A 14,694-nucleotide genomic window follows, 5' to 3' on the forward strand; every position below is an offset into this window, starting at 1 on the left:
GACTTTTCTTTGCTTCAGGACCATTTCAGGAAAATGGTCACTGTTGTTTGTATAAATGTATTTTCAGCCAGTACTCTGAAAGGTATGGTAAAATGAAAAATGCTGTCACTGTCTAATACTTTGTAATGAAAGGAAGAGAAAAAAAGTAAATGGCCCTAATCTTTCTAGACTTACCATCTGGTAAAATAGGCTCTAGCCTATAGAAGCTTGTGCTTCTCTGAACCAATTAATTTCTAACCATGATGTCCAAACTTCCAGCCTTATGGGTTGCACGAGTAGTACAGGATTAGTCTACAAACTTGATCCCCTGCAGGGTCATTGTGTGAGGTTAGTCCATGGGTGCAATCCAGCACATCAGCCTGACCCTGTGTGCGGATCTGGCTGCAGAACAACCCTGGATGCCAGTGCGATTTAGCACATGCAGCCATGGTATCTGGCCCACGGGTCTAGAAATTTGGCAGCAGGGGAATGGCAATTAGTGTTACCTCCGCTTCCTCATCACCAAATTACCTGTAGGGAGCCTGCATACCAGAGGTCAAGCAGCCCTGGTCTGTAAACACACTACAGTGCCCTGCCTTTTGCTTGGCTTCAGACTAACAAGCCTACCAATAATTGTGATAATTCTGTAGCAGCTTACTTCAGGCTATCAGGTGTAATGTGATTGTATTGATGCATGTGCTTTGCATATAAAACGTAAACCCTGACTGGCATATTGACAAAATTAGAGGTGCACCAATACGCAGGTCCATATTGTATCGGCAGCTTGGAGAGCAGCATCCAGCCAGTAAGTCTGTAGTGGAAAAGGGGCATGGGGGGGGGCGCAGATCAAGGCCTCCATGGTGAGGGAGGGAGGGAGTGGGGCTGGGACAGGGGCAGGTGCTGCACAGCGAGGGTGGGGTGGGGCAGGGCGCAGGATGGAGCTGCAGCTCATCTGGGGACCAGGGGCGGCTGCCACTGGCGTGTGCATGGAGGCACATGCCTTCCAGATCCGCGCATGGGGCAAGGGCAGGCTGCCACTGCACTCAGAGCCAGGGGCTGTTTTGGCCTCTTCTCGGCAGGGGGAGCTGGACTGGGGCTGCACTTGGGGTGGGCGGTGGCAGTGCAGGGAGGGTGGGGGGGGGTTACAGAGGGCTACAGCCACCCTAAAATATTGTAGCCTCCCCACTCAGCACCACTGCCACCTGCCCCTGTCTGCTCTGAGCGCAACCCAGGCCCAGCCTCCACCCCACACTGGGAGAGGCTGGCACCACCTCTGGCCCCAAGCGCGCAGTGGCATCCTGCCCTCGCCCTGTGTATAGATCGGGGGGGCATGCCCCCCATGACTCCCCCAGGGGTGCATGTACCCCCCATAACCTCCCTGCTCCCTCCAGACAAGACACTGCTCTGCCATGTGCCCCTCCCCAACCTGGTTGTGCAGCACCTGCCCCAGCCCCACTCCCTCCCTCACTATGGGGGCCTCAATCTGCACCCCCCATGCTCCTTCCCCTTCCTCCCCCCCCCCCCCCCAGACTTAGCAGCTGGACTCTTCTCTCCAAGCTGCCGGGCTGAATATCAGCAATTGGATTGATATCCGCCATCAGTATTGGCCCAAAAAATCTTTATCAGTGCACCCCTAGAGATAGTGTCTTCTTACTACTGTTACGATGTTGTCAGTAGACACTTTTAAAATAAATTATCATGAACGGGCTCTGAAATAAATCCTGTTCATAAGAACTCAAGCAGTGGTAGGGAACTTAAAAGTAATGGACGTGGCAGTGATGCCCAGAAATCTTCATTGAGATGGGTATGGAACCAGTTTTGCATTCAGGATAGTTGAAGTTTTAAGCCGATATATTAAAGGAAAAGGATATATGTGATGTAGATGTTATTTACATCCTGACTTATAAATGCCATTTTTATATTAGTTAATTCAGAATAATGTAGGTGATAATAGGAACCTCAGTGTCCACAGGAGGCAGAAATATGTCATTGCTAGGTATGAACTTTCATGACAGGTTGACAGCTCAAAAATGAAGATTACAAAACAAATTATGAAAACAGCTGAGAGTGTGCGTGTGTGCATGCATACCCAGCATTGTCACTGAATGCTTAAAGACTCCTATAGAAACAATGTCAAAGAATTTAAAATGACCAGTTATTGAATTGACAACCAGACAGTAGAAAGGAGCTTGATGTTTAAATTAATGTCAAAGAACAAACATAACAATTTGTTTCCCTTTTTTTTTTTTTAAGATGGGGGCTTTTGTCTTTAATCATTTTTCCTTTTGGCAGGCTGGAAATTGTTTACAAAGATGAAAATTTTATCTTCTGTAGTATGTGTTGAACACATCCTAGCCTAAAATATTCATACACTGCATGTGAAATAGTTCATATTTCAAATGCATACGGTGCATATGATGTAGTACACAGATTCATAGGTAGCCTGGTAGGCAGCTGGAGAATGTCAGTGAGCCTGTCTTTATTTAAAAAGAGCCCTATTCAAAACAGTGTACCGTGTTTTATCAGCTACTGCAGTTGAAGGATTTTCATGAGTTGAATCGAGAGCTAATATTTCATACATTATTTTTACTGAAATGAATGAGCATTAACTTCTGCTCTCATAAAAAAAAAAAAAAACAGAACAAAAATGATCTTGGGCAGCTGCATAAAGGGGCTAAATACATATTCTTTGAAGAGTTCAATAGCTTTAAATCTAAATTTTAAAAAAATCACCTAATTTAATTTGGCTTTTATGGATATTAGTACCAAGCTGTCAATGATTTAAGTGAAAAAGATGGCGTCCTTTACTATAATTTATGATAACATACTTCAGTGCACTGTATCACATACTTCTTTATACCATGTGTAAACAACAGAGTAACATATTACAGCGGAAAGCCATAAATAAAGAAATGAAACAGTTGCCCCACATTTGTTGCCCATCAATTTTTATTCTTACATGTATAGTTACCTTATCTGCTCAATTAATTTGAAATACAATTTCTAAGCAAAAATTCCAGTTTTTAAAAGTTCTGCATCTTAAAAAACTAGTAATTCTTAGATTGAACAAGCAGGGAAAATACTAAGTCTTTGAATTATTTTAATTTCTAATACATTGCTCATTTTCTATTAAGTTTGTATTTTCATGGCTTCCTCAGGCCAGGCATAAGATTCAGCCATGAAGTCTTCATAATCAGTGCTGTAGACCTGAGAGCGAATCAATGCTTCCTTGTCTTTGGGCTCAGGGTAGAAAGAGGCTGTGTTATTGCTGTAGGCTTGTTCTGCAATCTGAAACAGACACAGAAGTTCACAATTACTTTTGATACAGCATTTCAATGAACATAGGCTGTAAGAGCAGAAATAATGACAGCTTAGACATCAGCACAAGACTCCAGATTCTTTGCAGGTGTAAAATGGACAGACTGATATCGCTGACAGACTGTGGCATCTGGTCCAATATATCTGTGCCCATTTTCTGCATAGTGAATGCTTATATCCATTGCCAGGATTCATAGCCATACTGTTTTTGCTCTCTTGAAGAATTATCCATCTGCCGTTGTACTCTGTAATCGTTCTCCCTAATCCAATAACATCCTAGCTTTTAAAGTGCAGCAATGGGTAAAATATACCCTACTACCATAAGCAAAGTTAAATGTAAAATCTTTGCTTTTTTGATGGAACTAGCTTCTTCTCCATGGAGATGCTGTCTTTGTTACTTTTGGTGACTGTTAGCAGGGCTTATATTTTCTTCACCCATCACAAGAAATTTTTTGCTTTGTTTTGCCCAGTAGCAACTGCAGGGGGGAAGAGGGATGGGGGGCAGGAGAGACCAAGGCAGCAGCCTCAGGCACTACCTTTGGGGTGGTGGGAATACAAAAATAGCCACCACTCCTCTGGTGGCTGGCTACACAGCCGATGCCAAGAGCAGAGCCGTCCTGTTACACCTCCAGTTTTGTTCAAAGCCTTAACACTCACTGCACATGAGAACTGCTACTAAGATTTATCACAGTCAGTAATTCTCTCAAAAAAGCTGAATTACTAAGAAAGGCAAATGTAAAAGCAGCTTGCTGCTTTTATTTTAGGAATGTTTAAGGAAAGCATCCCTTCACAATTTTTGTTTCTTTTCACCCTGTAAATACCTGGGCCTGAAAGTTTCCAAACCCTCCATAGCAAGTTGAATGAACTGCACCATTAACAAAGTATGCACTGCTGCTGAAAAAACTGAGTTTAGAAGGAACTGCAGCCCCAAGCATTTCACAGCAGGCTCAGAGAGGAGATCATTGGCCCAAAGAAATCTACAGAGTTCCACCTGGTAATCCATCTGCACCTTTATTAAATACAGGCTTGACTCCCCAGTCATAGGCAGCAGCCTTTTTTGGCAGGAAGCTTTTGCTTCAAGCTTTATTCTCAGTTCAGATGAAGCCTACTACTTTTGGAGGAAGGAAAGCAATCCTTTTATTTTTGACCTGGCTTCTTCTATATGCTAATTAATGTTTTAACTTTGGGGAGAGTTTTAGGTCCCAAGTGCAAAAGTTGTTTCTTTGCTTCCTCTGACCTTGATCGTATTCTGCCCTATGTAACAAATTTGGGGCATATTTCTAGGACAGTTGCTCTTAAGATCTATGCATTTTAGCACCTTTAAATAAATCCCTCTTAAACTGTAAATCCCTAACAAGAATTTTGTATCTCAGCACATCTACAAAAAGATTCAATTAGCATAAGGGCAGAAAGCTAGAGCTAAGCCCCAGAGGCTGTGTACAAACCTGAACTCTTTAGGAAGAAACTTACGCCCAATTTCTCTACATTTTATTTGACAGAGAAATGAAGTCACCAGGTAACAAACTGTCCATTTTAAATCAAATTGGGTTATCTATATTAAAAAGATAATTATGTCACAGTCAGAGGAGAAGAGTTACCAGCACTGTTTTGGAAAGGATTTGCCAACATAAAGGCAATTTGATTTTAGCTTGAGAAGTCTGCATGGAAATGTTTTGACAGCTCTGGAAATACAGCTATTATCACCCTGAAAAGAGGTGAACTACAATGAGTTTTATTACATATAGTTGGGATCCTGTTACCAAATGAGTCAAAGGGAACTATTCCATAGCAGACTATACTGTTTTTTCTGAAAAGATATTTAGTAAGTGACATTGTCTATAACAAGATGACCCACTCAAGTGATAATACTGAGAACTGAAACAATAGGCATATGACAGACAAAAAATAATATATCCCACACAAAGAGACTGGAACTGGGGTAAGTTTGTTCTTTTCCAAGGTTTTTTGCAGGGTTGTCAAACATGGGCTATTCAGTTACTTTGGGACTCATCAACTGCAGCTACAGTGCAGCCATTTTGGCAAAGCACATGCATGAAAAACCCACACTTGCTTTTACAAAAACTGTTTGTTCTGATAGATAGGGAAGACCATAATAAAACAGAGCTATGACAGGACAAAGAAAGGAGAAAACTAGTATACATAAAGGCATCCATTGTCCCAAAAGGCAACTTACTGAATTGTGAAGAACAGAGAACAACTGACAGTGCATTTCATGGCTCTTAAATCTATGGACCAAGTCCCATGAAGAGCATGTGAAATTTGCTGGTAGGTGATGTCTGTAGACTCTAGACATCATTCTGCTTTAATCACCAGCAGTTAAACATTAAGCATATCATACTTCCATCTTCTTCCCTTGGAGTATATATACAAATATATATACACAATGTGTGCGTCTCCATGTCACCCTACATCACCATAATGTGTTACTGCAGCAATGTAGGGCGACATGGGTCTACATGTGACCAGCAGCTACTTCACCATAGCAGTGCACTACCCTATTTTAGCATGCTGCTACAGTGAATAGTGGTGAAAATTAACAGTGTGCCTGTTGGAAATACTAAAGCACGGTGCAGTAACAAATTTGCCATAGGGTGACATCTAGACACTCCCCATAATATACAAATTTGAAAGGGGTTTTAGAAAAACCTCTCTCTACCTGTTCAGTTTCAACTGAATGATTAAAACAAGTTTAACTTGTAACAACAGTCTAAAATATTTTATTTCTTGCAAAAAGTATGGGAAAAAGAGATGGCAGAAAGGATTTAAATGCTTTACCTTCACAGCAATTTTCAGTGACACATCTTGAATAGTCATTAATGGAGGGTACAGACGGCCTTCCTGTAAGTGTTTCTCTGAAACCTGTTGAGCTATCACCTAGAAATTAAACAGAAGTTAGATTTAAAATTAAACCCACAAACCTATTTTACATTACCCAGTTAGAAACTACTGTAGGAGGAACACTTTCTCATCTTGTACAAATGAACATTCAAGTTAGAACCAGAGCTCCTCGAGAGGAACATTGCAGATCCATGCCCATTTGGCTGGCTTGTGCAACTTAAGCACTGAAACCTCAGCATCATTGCCTGGTAGTGCTCATGTACCCCATGCAACTCTCTTATTGTACCCAAATATTCTGAGGATAAGGCTGCAAAAAGTGTGTGGGTACCTGTTCCTCACCCTGGTCTTTCTAAATGGAGCAGCAGCCGATTCTGAGGAAGAGATGAAAGTGAACAGGAAGCAGTACTTTCTTGATGGTAGTAAGGTTGGATTCAATATCCTACATAAAGACACATCTACCAAATTGAGTGCCTAATCTGGGTGCAACTTTATGTACAAGTAGATAACTAAAATTCCAAGTGGCATATCTAATACTATCTGGCATTAGAATTTGCCTGAGGCATGCCACAGACAATTGCTCTGATAGAATGGGATCTAGTCCCAAACAGGGAGAAGGGAAAGGAGCAGCTGGTTATGTAGAACCATACAGTAATTGTTTTCTAACTCACTTTGACCCCCATTTAAGCGAGAAAAAAAACCCCTCAAGCACTTGGAAAATTCCGTAGTCTTATTCAGATAGTACTCTAGGGCCCTTGGTGCTCAATATACTGAATACTTATGGCTGAGGGGTGTAGGGAAGTAGACTTGTAGATTTATTAATAAATATGAAAGTTTGATAATACTTTAGGTAAGAGTTGCCAGCTGGGACAGAATACCACCTTTTCTTTTTTGTAATGCTGAATTAGGTGGGTCAGTCAGGGAAGCATGTAGCTCACTTAGCCATCTAACCATTAAGGCTAGGGAATTACACAAACTGGTATAAGTGATTGGAAACTGGTTCAAATATGTAACACAACAGAAGGTCAGTACACATAAACTGCTTTCAAAAGAGCCAAAAACATTTTTTAAGATAAACCTGGATAGATGGATGATCAGACTTAATTGATTTAGGTTTAAATAGGTTTATTGAACTTCTGTGCCAGATCCCCTCCAGATTCAAGTTAACTCAGTCCCCAAGCTTCCCACAATGCTTTGGCCTCCCCTGCAACCTCCTCCCCACCTTGCAGGGTGGGTAGGCTAGCCTCAGCCCAAGCTGTCTGCTCCAGCTGAGCAGGGAGGCATTCTCTAGCACTCCCCAGCTTCTGGCCTAGGCCACTGCAGGCATGTGGCTCCATTTCCAGAATCAAAAGTGAATGTTTACTTGCTTACTGATTCAATCTACACAGCTTAGATTAACCTGCAAAGATTTAATCAAATCAGTCTTGGGCTTTTTGATTGTCTGTACTTAGCCTAAAAAACAGCTTTAATCAACAAATGTAATAATGAGCATTCTCTTGGTGGCTTAAAAGGGTACTTCATGAGTTGTGTCAGGTGCAAACTGAGGTCCCAGATGAAACCACTTCTTTTAAACAGTAAATCTAAACTGATAAACTCTTTCAAGAAATCTGTTGTGTACAAAACCAGATGTTATGCAACAGGCACAAGGTATGCCAATACAGCTGCCTTGGGGTCCTCAACAAAAGATAATCAGAACACCCCAAACACTTGCATGATGTAAATAACCTGTTCAGGTGTTACAATGACTGTGTTGGTTTTTCACGCATCCCTTCCCAAACACAGCCCAAGATTGTAATGCTTTCTGGTCACTATTTTCTAGAGTTTAGTAATACCTGTTGCTTCTTTAAAAGGGAAAGATCTTTAAAGCCTAGTCAGAAGCAGAAAACAGAAGGTCCAAATGATGAATTCTGCCTTGCTGAGGCAGCAATTCCAGCAATTTTAGATGGCTGTACTTCTTTTGAAAGATGCAAAAATCCTGTGTACTGTTACTGCCTTAGCCATACTGGCACTACTGAAATAATTTTGACCCTAACCTGACCTGTCTTTCAACCACTTTCTGTATTAAAGCAAACTAAGGAAAACAGAAAGCAGACTTCTGCAATCCAGGATAAAAGGATCCAATGTGGACTCTGTCCCTACCTGCTCTTAAATAAGAATGGTGCTTGTCTGGTGTCAGACAGATCTATAGCTGAAATCCCCACAGGCTGATGATATTACTTATTATCACTGCTTTTCTTGTTGACTATTTGAGAAGTTCATAACTGTTTAATTGATCCAATAAGCTGCTGCTCTTTCCTACTGCTACTATGCATTCATTCACAGATTCAATTATTCTCTTCTACTGTGTCTAAGAGGAAAGCTACTGTTGATGAATGAATGCAGGACAAAGGCAGTGGTGCATACAACTAACTGTCTGTGGTTTCTGAAGGACCAGGAGGTTTTATCTAATAAAGTGCAGAACATTTTATGAGTGACCTCTGAACCTTGTCTCTATCTTTTTTAATATCTCATCATTAAATAACTCAGGGCCATCCTCATGGGCCATATGGCCCATGAGGCTGCATCTCCATGAGTGGGAACGTGCGCTTTGTGGCACCTCAAAGCCTCTTGATGCACTGCAAAACGCAGATGGCACATATGAATTGGTTTGCTGCGCTGCATATCTGCAGCTTGGTGGTAAAATTAGATACGTGGAACTCTTGGTATCTAAACAAAATAAAAATGGGGGGACAAAAAAGTGGCACAGCGCATGTGGCAGCAGCATGCACTGCCTGAAAAACAGAGCCTGGCCAGACAGCTGTCACCACCACTGCAGCCCCGGGAGGCCCCATGTAAGGCTGCTGGGGCCAGCCCAAGTACTGGCCCCAGCCTCCCCTACCCCACCCAGGGCAATTTGCTGCATGCCAGAGAACGTGTGCAGGGGCATTCCCTGGGGAAAACTACCAACAGCACAAATGTGTGACAAATATGTGCTGCTGGTAGTTGTTCTTGGGAAAGTGCACGTTCCCACTTGAGGAATGCGCCCTGAAGGGCTAATTTGCACATCTCTGCCCGCAAGCTACCACCCACAACTCCTGCTATTAATTCAGCTGTAGCAGCAGCCAGGATTTCTGGGCTCCCCCTCCTTCCCCTGGGTTCTGCTTCCTGCATTTGCCCCTGGGGCACTTCATGATACAGTGAGGGAGTCTGCAGCTGGGGAGCCAAGGGTAGGGGCTGGGGTACCCACATGGTGCTGTGCAGCAGGAGAGCATTTGTGGTCTCCAATGGTGCAGTCCACATGGCATGCAACCCCTGATTGCTTATACATTGGACAGCCCTGAAATAACCCATCTTCTTTAAATATGTATCTTTCCCATTAGATTTAGTTTCTGGAATCAGAGCAGAAGATCTCAACCAGACATGTCTTCAGATTGTAACAGCTGATGCAACTATCCTGGCTGTTCAGTTTGAAATATCAAGAGGCTCAAAAGGGCTTTTCTTCAAAATAATTTGCAATTATCAATACATTAGCTAATTTGCATGGATCTTCAGAAAACACAGAAATGCTGTTCAATAAGTATTACTGATACCGCTTGATACTGCACAATCACTACCTAAAAATTAGCTTTCCTAATTATGAGAGAAGATGAGAAGACTGTCTGTTAATATAATATCTCCTTTCACCATATTTATCAGAGAATGTGAAATGTAAATGATTCCTTCTAAGTCTACTCATGAGCCTACCACTCAATGGGTGCATCTACACATGCAATTAATTTGAAACAAACTCTGACACGTATTGCTCTGGAGTTTATTGCTCCCAGGTGCTGCATTTGAACATAGAGCTGGGACCGCAGCACATTGAGCTGGGTTGGAACAACCTTGGATGGCAGAGGGCCTGGGAGGTCAGCCACCAGCCCACGGCTGCTCCAATCTGGCTCAATGTGCTTGCTGCAGAGGGGCTGACTGGGGCACAAGGGTGTTCCAGTGCTGGTCTAGGTGACAGGCAGCCACCACACTGGAGGACTCTCACACCCCAGCCAGCCCCATCAGCATCTATACATGAGTTGCTGCACACTAAAAAACTCTGCCACAGGATAGTACTTGTATTTACAAGTATTAATTTGCAGTGGAGTTTTAATTTCCTGTACCCCTATAGGGGTGCACATCTAGATGCTGAGACATTTACTGCAGACCTAATTAGGCAGCTCTGCAGGAACTGTCTTGTGTAGATGCACCTAATTAAATTTAGCTTAAGATGAATATGAAAGAAGGAGAACTTTTTAGGTGGCAAATTGGTCTGCTTTTTTGGAGAGAGGCTCAAAAGATGTGGTGACAGACCATGTTGCTTTTCATAGGCTGTATCAGTCCACCTAAAATAAACAAAGAGATCTTATTCTTTAAAACATCACAAGTACTGAACAGGAGGGATTTTTTAATATTAGTCAGGTGTTTTTAAGACATGACTATCATCTTCACAAACTTCCACAGCCTTTTCTAATCTGATTATCTGTAGTTGAATTAAAATGGCTCTGATTTCATCTGAACCACAGGCTTTTTTTCTTCTTACAGACTACTGGGATAAATAATGGGAGAAGGCTTTTTAAGAATAGAAGTGGCTGAATCAGGGAAGCTTCAAAATGATGGATATATTTCTCCTAGATCCTCTAGGCATATAAAAGTTTCCATGCCAATGAGGCAGAGTTTCCTTGAAATGTTAAAATGTCTGTCAAGTACATCATACCTGATCTGGAACTCTGGAGTGGCACCATTGGGATGGAAGGAGCAGGGAAAGCCAACTCCAATAGCATCCTTTTGAGCAAATGCATGAAGCAGAGTCCTGTCATTACAAAAACCATCTTCAGATACAGTGACAAATACAAGACCACTTGGAGACACCTTTGCTCTAAGCCCTGGCACCTCCTTGACTATGTTACTCTTATCAAATGGATGTCCGCATCACGTGAGCTGAGTGAGGAACTGATGACTACTCGGCAGATCACCATTTTATCAGGTCCATTACGAACATCCAGCTGGATCCAAAACACCGAAGGACAGCCAAAAGCAATGTGTGGGACTCTCAACACCAAATCTCTTCAAAATCTGAAGGTCAGTAAGGATCTCCAACAGCGTCTCCATGTCTCCATGAACAGCTCTCTGACCTGCCCACAAATGAAAGTAACATTGAAGAATTCTGGAAGGGGTGTAAAACTGCCACCCATATGGCCTAAGCTGAATCCATTGGTTATACCACCTGTCAACACCAAGACTGGTTAAAGTAGAGGGAGGCTGAAATCCAAGCCTTTCTTGACCAAAAGAAAAGGGCTTATTCTGCTTGGGAAGATGACACCTCATAAGGAGACATATCAGCTCCTCAAAGCTGAAGCTCAGAAGAGGATCTGGGAAATCAAAAATCAGTGGTGGCAAGGTACAGTCAAGGAGATCCAGTTCTATGCTGACAAATGAATAGTTTTTTCCAGGCAACAAAAGCAATCTATGGCACAGTGTCCCACGGTCCTACTTCCCTGCAATCACAGAATGGCTTAACACTTCTTAAAGATAATGACTCTATATCCAAGCTAGATGGAAAGTGCACTTTGAGGCACTTCTGAACCATGAATCAACTGTAATGGATGCCACCGTTCAGTATATCCCTCAGCACCCTGAAAGGAGATCCCTTGCCAACTCTTCCATCCTAGAAGTCTGGCAAACCATCAAAGAATCCAAGAACAACAAAGCCACTGGACCTGATGGCATATCTGTGGAAATCTACAAAGCTGGCAGCAAAGAACTGGTACTGAGACTCTACAGATTTATTCTTCAAATCTGGAGCAAAGAAGAGATCCCTGGGGATCTGAGGAATGCCAACATTGTGACTGTCTTCAACAAAGCAGATAAGTCTATATGTGGGAACTATCGTGATATTGCCCTCCTTTCCATAGCAGGGAAAATTCTTGCTCACATTCTCTGAACTACTTTTTATACCTCTTGCTGAGTGTGTTCTTATCTCAGAGTGGCTTCAGGCTATTCCATTGGGCAATTGACATGATCTCTGTTGCCCACCAGGGCCAAGTAAAGTGTCAGGAACAACATGAGGACCGGTATATGGCCTTCACTGACATCACTAAGGCCTTTGATTCCATCAATTGAGAAGCCTTGTGGAAAGTACTAGCCAGGTTTGGATGTCCTGAAAAATATATTAAGGTCCTGAGGTTTTTCCACAACTAGACGACTATAACTGTTCTTTGTAGTGGATCGGAGACGGATCCATTTGTCATCTGAACTGGGGTCAAGCAAGGATGTGTCATCGCCCCAACTCAGTTCTTTATTTTTCTGACAGTCATCCTGCTTCTCATTAAGGACTACCTTCCTTCCAGAATTAACACTGAATACTGAATGGATGAAGGTATTTTTAACTTGGGACGTTATCATTAGAAGACCAAAGTACTCAAAACAACCATCTTTGACCTTCAGTACGCTGATGACTGCCCCATCCTTGTGAATGCTGAGGAAAACCTCCAGATCACTCTGGATCTTTTCAGAGAAGCCCACTGAACATTGGGCCTCTCAACATCAAGAAAACTGAAGTGCTCTATCAGCCTGCCCTGGGCCATTATGTGACCACCCCCCTCCTCCTGAAATTGCCATTGAGGGAAAGATGCTGGAAGTTGTTGAGCACTTCCCCTACCTCAGTAGCTACTGCTCTCAGACAGTGAACAGGGGTGGGGAAGGGGGAGAGAAAAAGGACTCCTTCAACCATCTCTTGTGGGGGAACAGAGATTTGAGAAGCCCAGGTTACAACAGCTTTCCTTTTTCTCCTTTAGTTTAGGAGCTGCTTGGTTCTGATTTATGACCCACCTGATGCAGTTCAGCTATTAAAGCCTTGCCACATGTTCAAATTATAGCTGGATAGAAAGCAGCTATAAAAAGTGGTTACACATTTTCAAGCATTAATTTTGTAGCTGGTTGGCTTTTTATATTATAGCTGGATGGAAATTTGTATGGCATGATAATTACAATGCACATGTGGCTGGCCTAAATTTATTGTGCGGTTAACCAGTGAATTGTGTAATAGATGTAACGTGTGGCAGGGGCCTAAGAATAATGGATACCATTCAAGATTCTACTGTTGGTTGTGAAGCTGCCTTTGGATCTCATCCAGTTCTTGAAACTGTTGACTAAGGCGTATGATTAAGCATGCTTCAGTTTAGGATTCCAAAATGATGAATGTGGATCTGATGAGTCTTCTGAATGTGATCTCATCCTGCTAACAGGATCGTTTGTATCTTTCATCCTCTCATCTGGAGCCACCCCAGACGAAGCTCTTTGCTTAGATCTTACCCCAGAGACTGATGCCAGTGGTTCTTTGAGGCAGCAACTGTCAGATCTATAAACTAAGCAATCAAACATATGAATACAGTTACCAGGAAACTTCATCCCTGTGACAAGTTTGGAATCTTCCTATTGGGCTCCTCTTGTGCGAAGAGACTATAGTCTTTTCATCTCATATTTAGACCCTTTGACTGATCCAGGTCTTTTTTGAGGTAAGAGAGTCCGAAGTCACCATTTAAGTTATATGGTCCTCCTTACATGCTCTCAGGATAGTGTTCTTCACAGAGCTTCAAGCATAATACGTATGATCCTAGAAAGACCACTGGATACAAACCACAATTTCTAAAATCCTGACTTTTAAATCTACCCTACAGCAGATAACAGGTCTAACTATTCTCTAAATAAACTAAGTCCAAAATACTTATTTTGACAAACTGAACATAAAATCTAGCAACATTAGAACCATATTCAGAGATGTTATATATCAGCAAGATCCAGAAAAAAAATCAATGTTCATCTGCTGTGGTTATAAAGAACTGGCAGAGCAAAGCCAGACTTTGAGGTGAGGCGAGATGCATGGCCACTTCAATCAAAACTCATGGAAGAGGTGATCTCTTTTATTAGACCAACTAGATATTTGCAAACAAATTATTTTATTTGTTTGCAAGCTTTCGGGGACATGCACTTCATCAGGCATAGGAAAGAGCGGAGATTGTAAAAGTTCGCCTAGGTAGAAATGAAAATTCACAGGAGAGCTGAAGCTGTGGTAAAGTCTCCTGTTTGGAATAGTTCATTTTGTCCAGGCTAGACAGAGAGAAAGGTTGAAAAAGTCTTTTTACCTTGAAGTTGTCTGGTGGCAAGCAGGATGTAGAAGTATATTTCTTCCAGGTTATGATGTTTCATATTTCACAGAAAAGGGGGAAGATGGAAAGCTCTTTTGGGCAGGAATTTCTTTTGTGGTGAGGTATCTGTGTCTCTGTGCTCTGCGATGCAAATTTACCCCAACAATGGCAAGAGCCTGGTGTTAGAATTTTACCACCTGATATGCTTTCTTCTCCTAAAAATCAGCATTTCTGGTGGCAAAATGCTTCCTTCTTGTAAAATTACGAATTTTTCATTTTCAAAAAAGGAATTCTCCCTCTTTATATACACTGAGCTTTATATATATCATAGATAAACAGAAATACATCAAAGATATACCTGAGTATCAAGCATTTCTCCTCCTACCAG

At 42.1% G+C, this 14,694-nt stretch overlaps 1 protein-coding gene across 1 annotated transcript in view; it reads right to left on the reverse strand.

The window, feature by feature from the left end:
- Positions 1-2,910: 2,910 nt before the first annotated feature.
- ME1 (malic enzyme 1) overlaps positions 2,911-14,694 on the reverse strand; it is a 309,039-nt gene continuing 297,255 nt past the window's right edge. The window contains exons 13-14 of the mRNA XM_006258408.4: positions 6,094-6,192; positions 2,911-3,267 (exon numbers count right to left, since the gene is read on the reverse strand). Coding sequence (XP_006258470.2) covers positions 3,109-3,267; positions 6,094-6,192 — 258 coding nt within the window. The 3' untranslated portion in view covers positions 2,911-3,108. The remainder of the gene's footprint in view (positions 3,268-6,093; positions 6,193-14,694) is intronic.

This window comes from Alligator mississippiensis, chromosome 1 (genome assembly GCF_030867095.1).
Source record: "Alligator mississippiensis isolate rAllMis1 chromosome 1, rAllMis1, whole genome shotgun sequence".
In the NCBI taxonomy this organism is placed as follows: domain Eukaryota; kingdom Metazoa; phylum Chordata; order Crocodylia; family Alligatoridae; genus Alligator; species Alligator mississippiensis.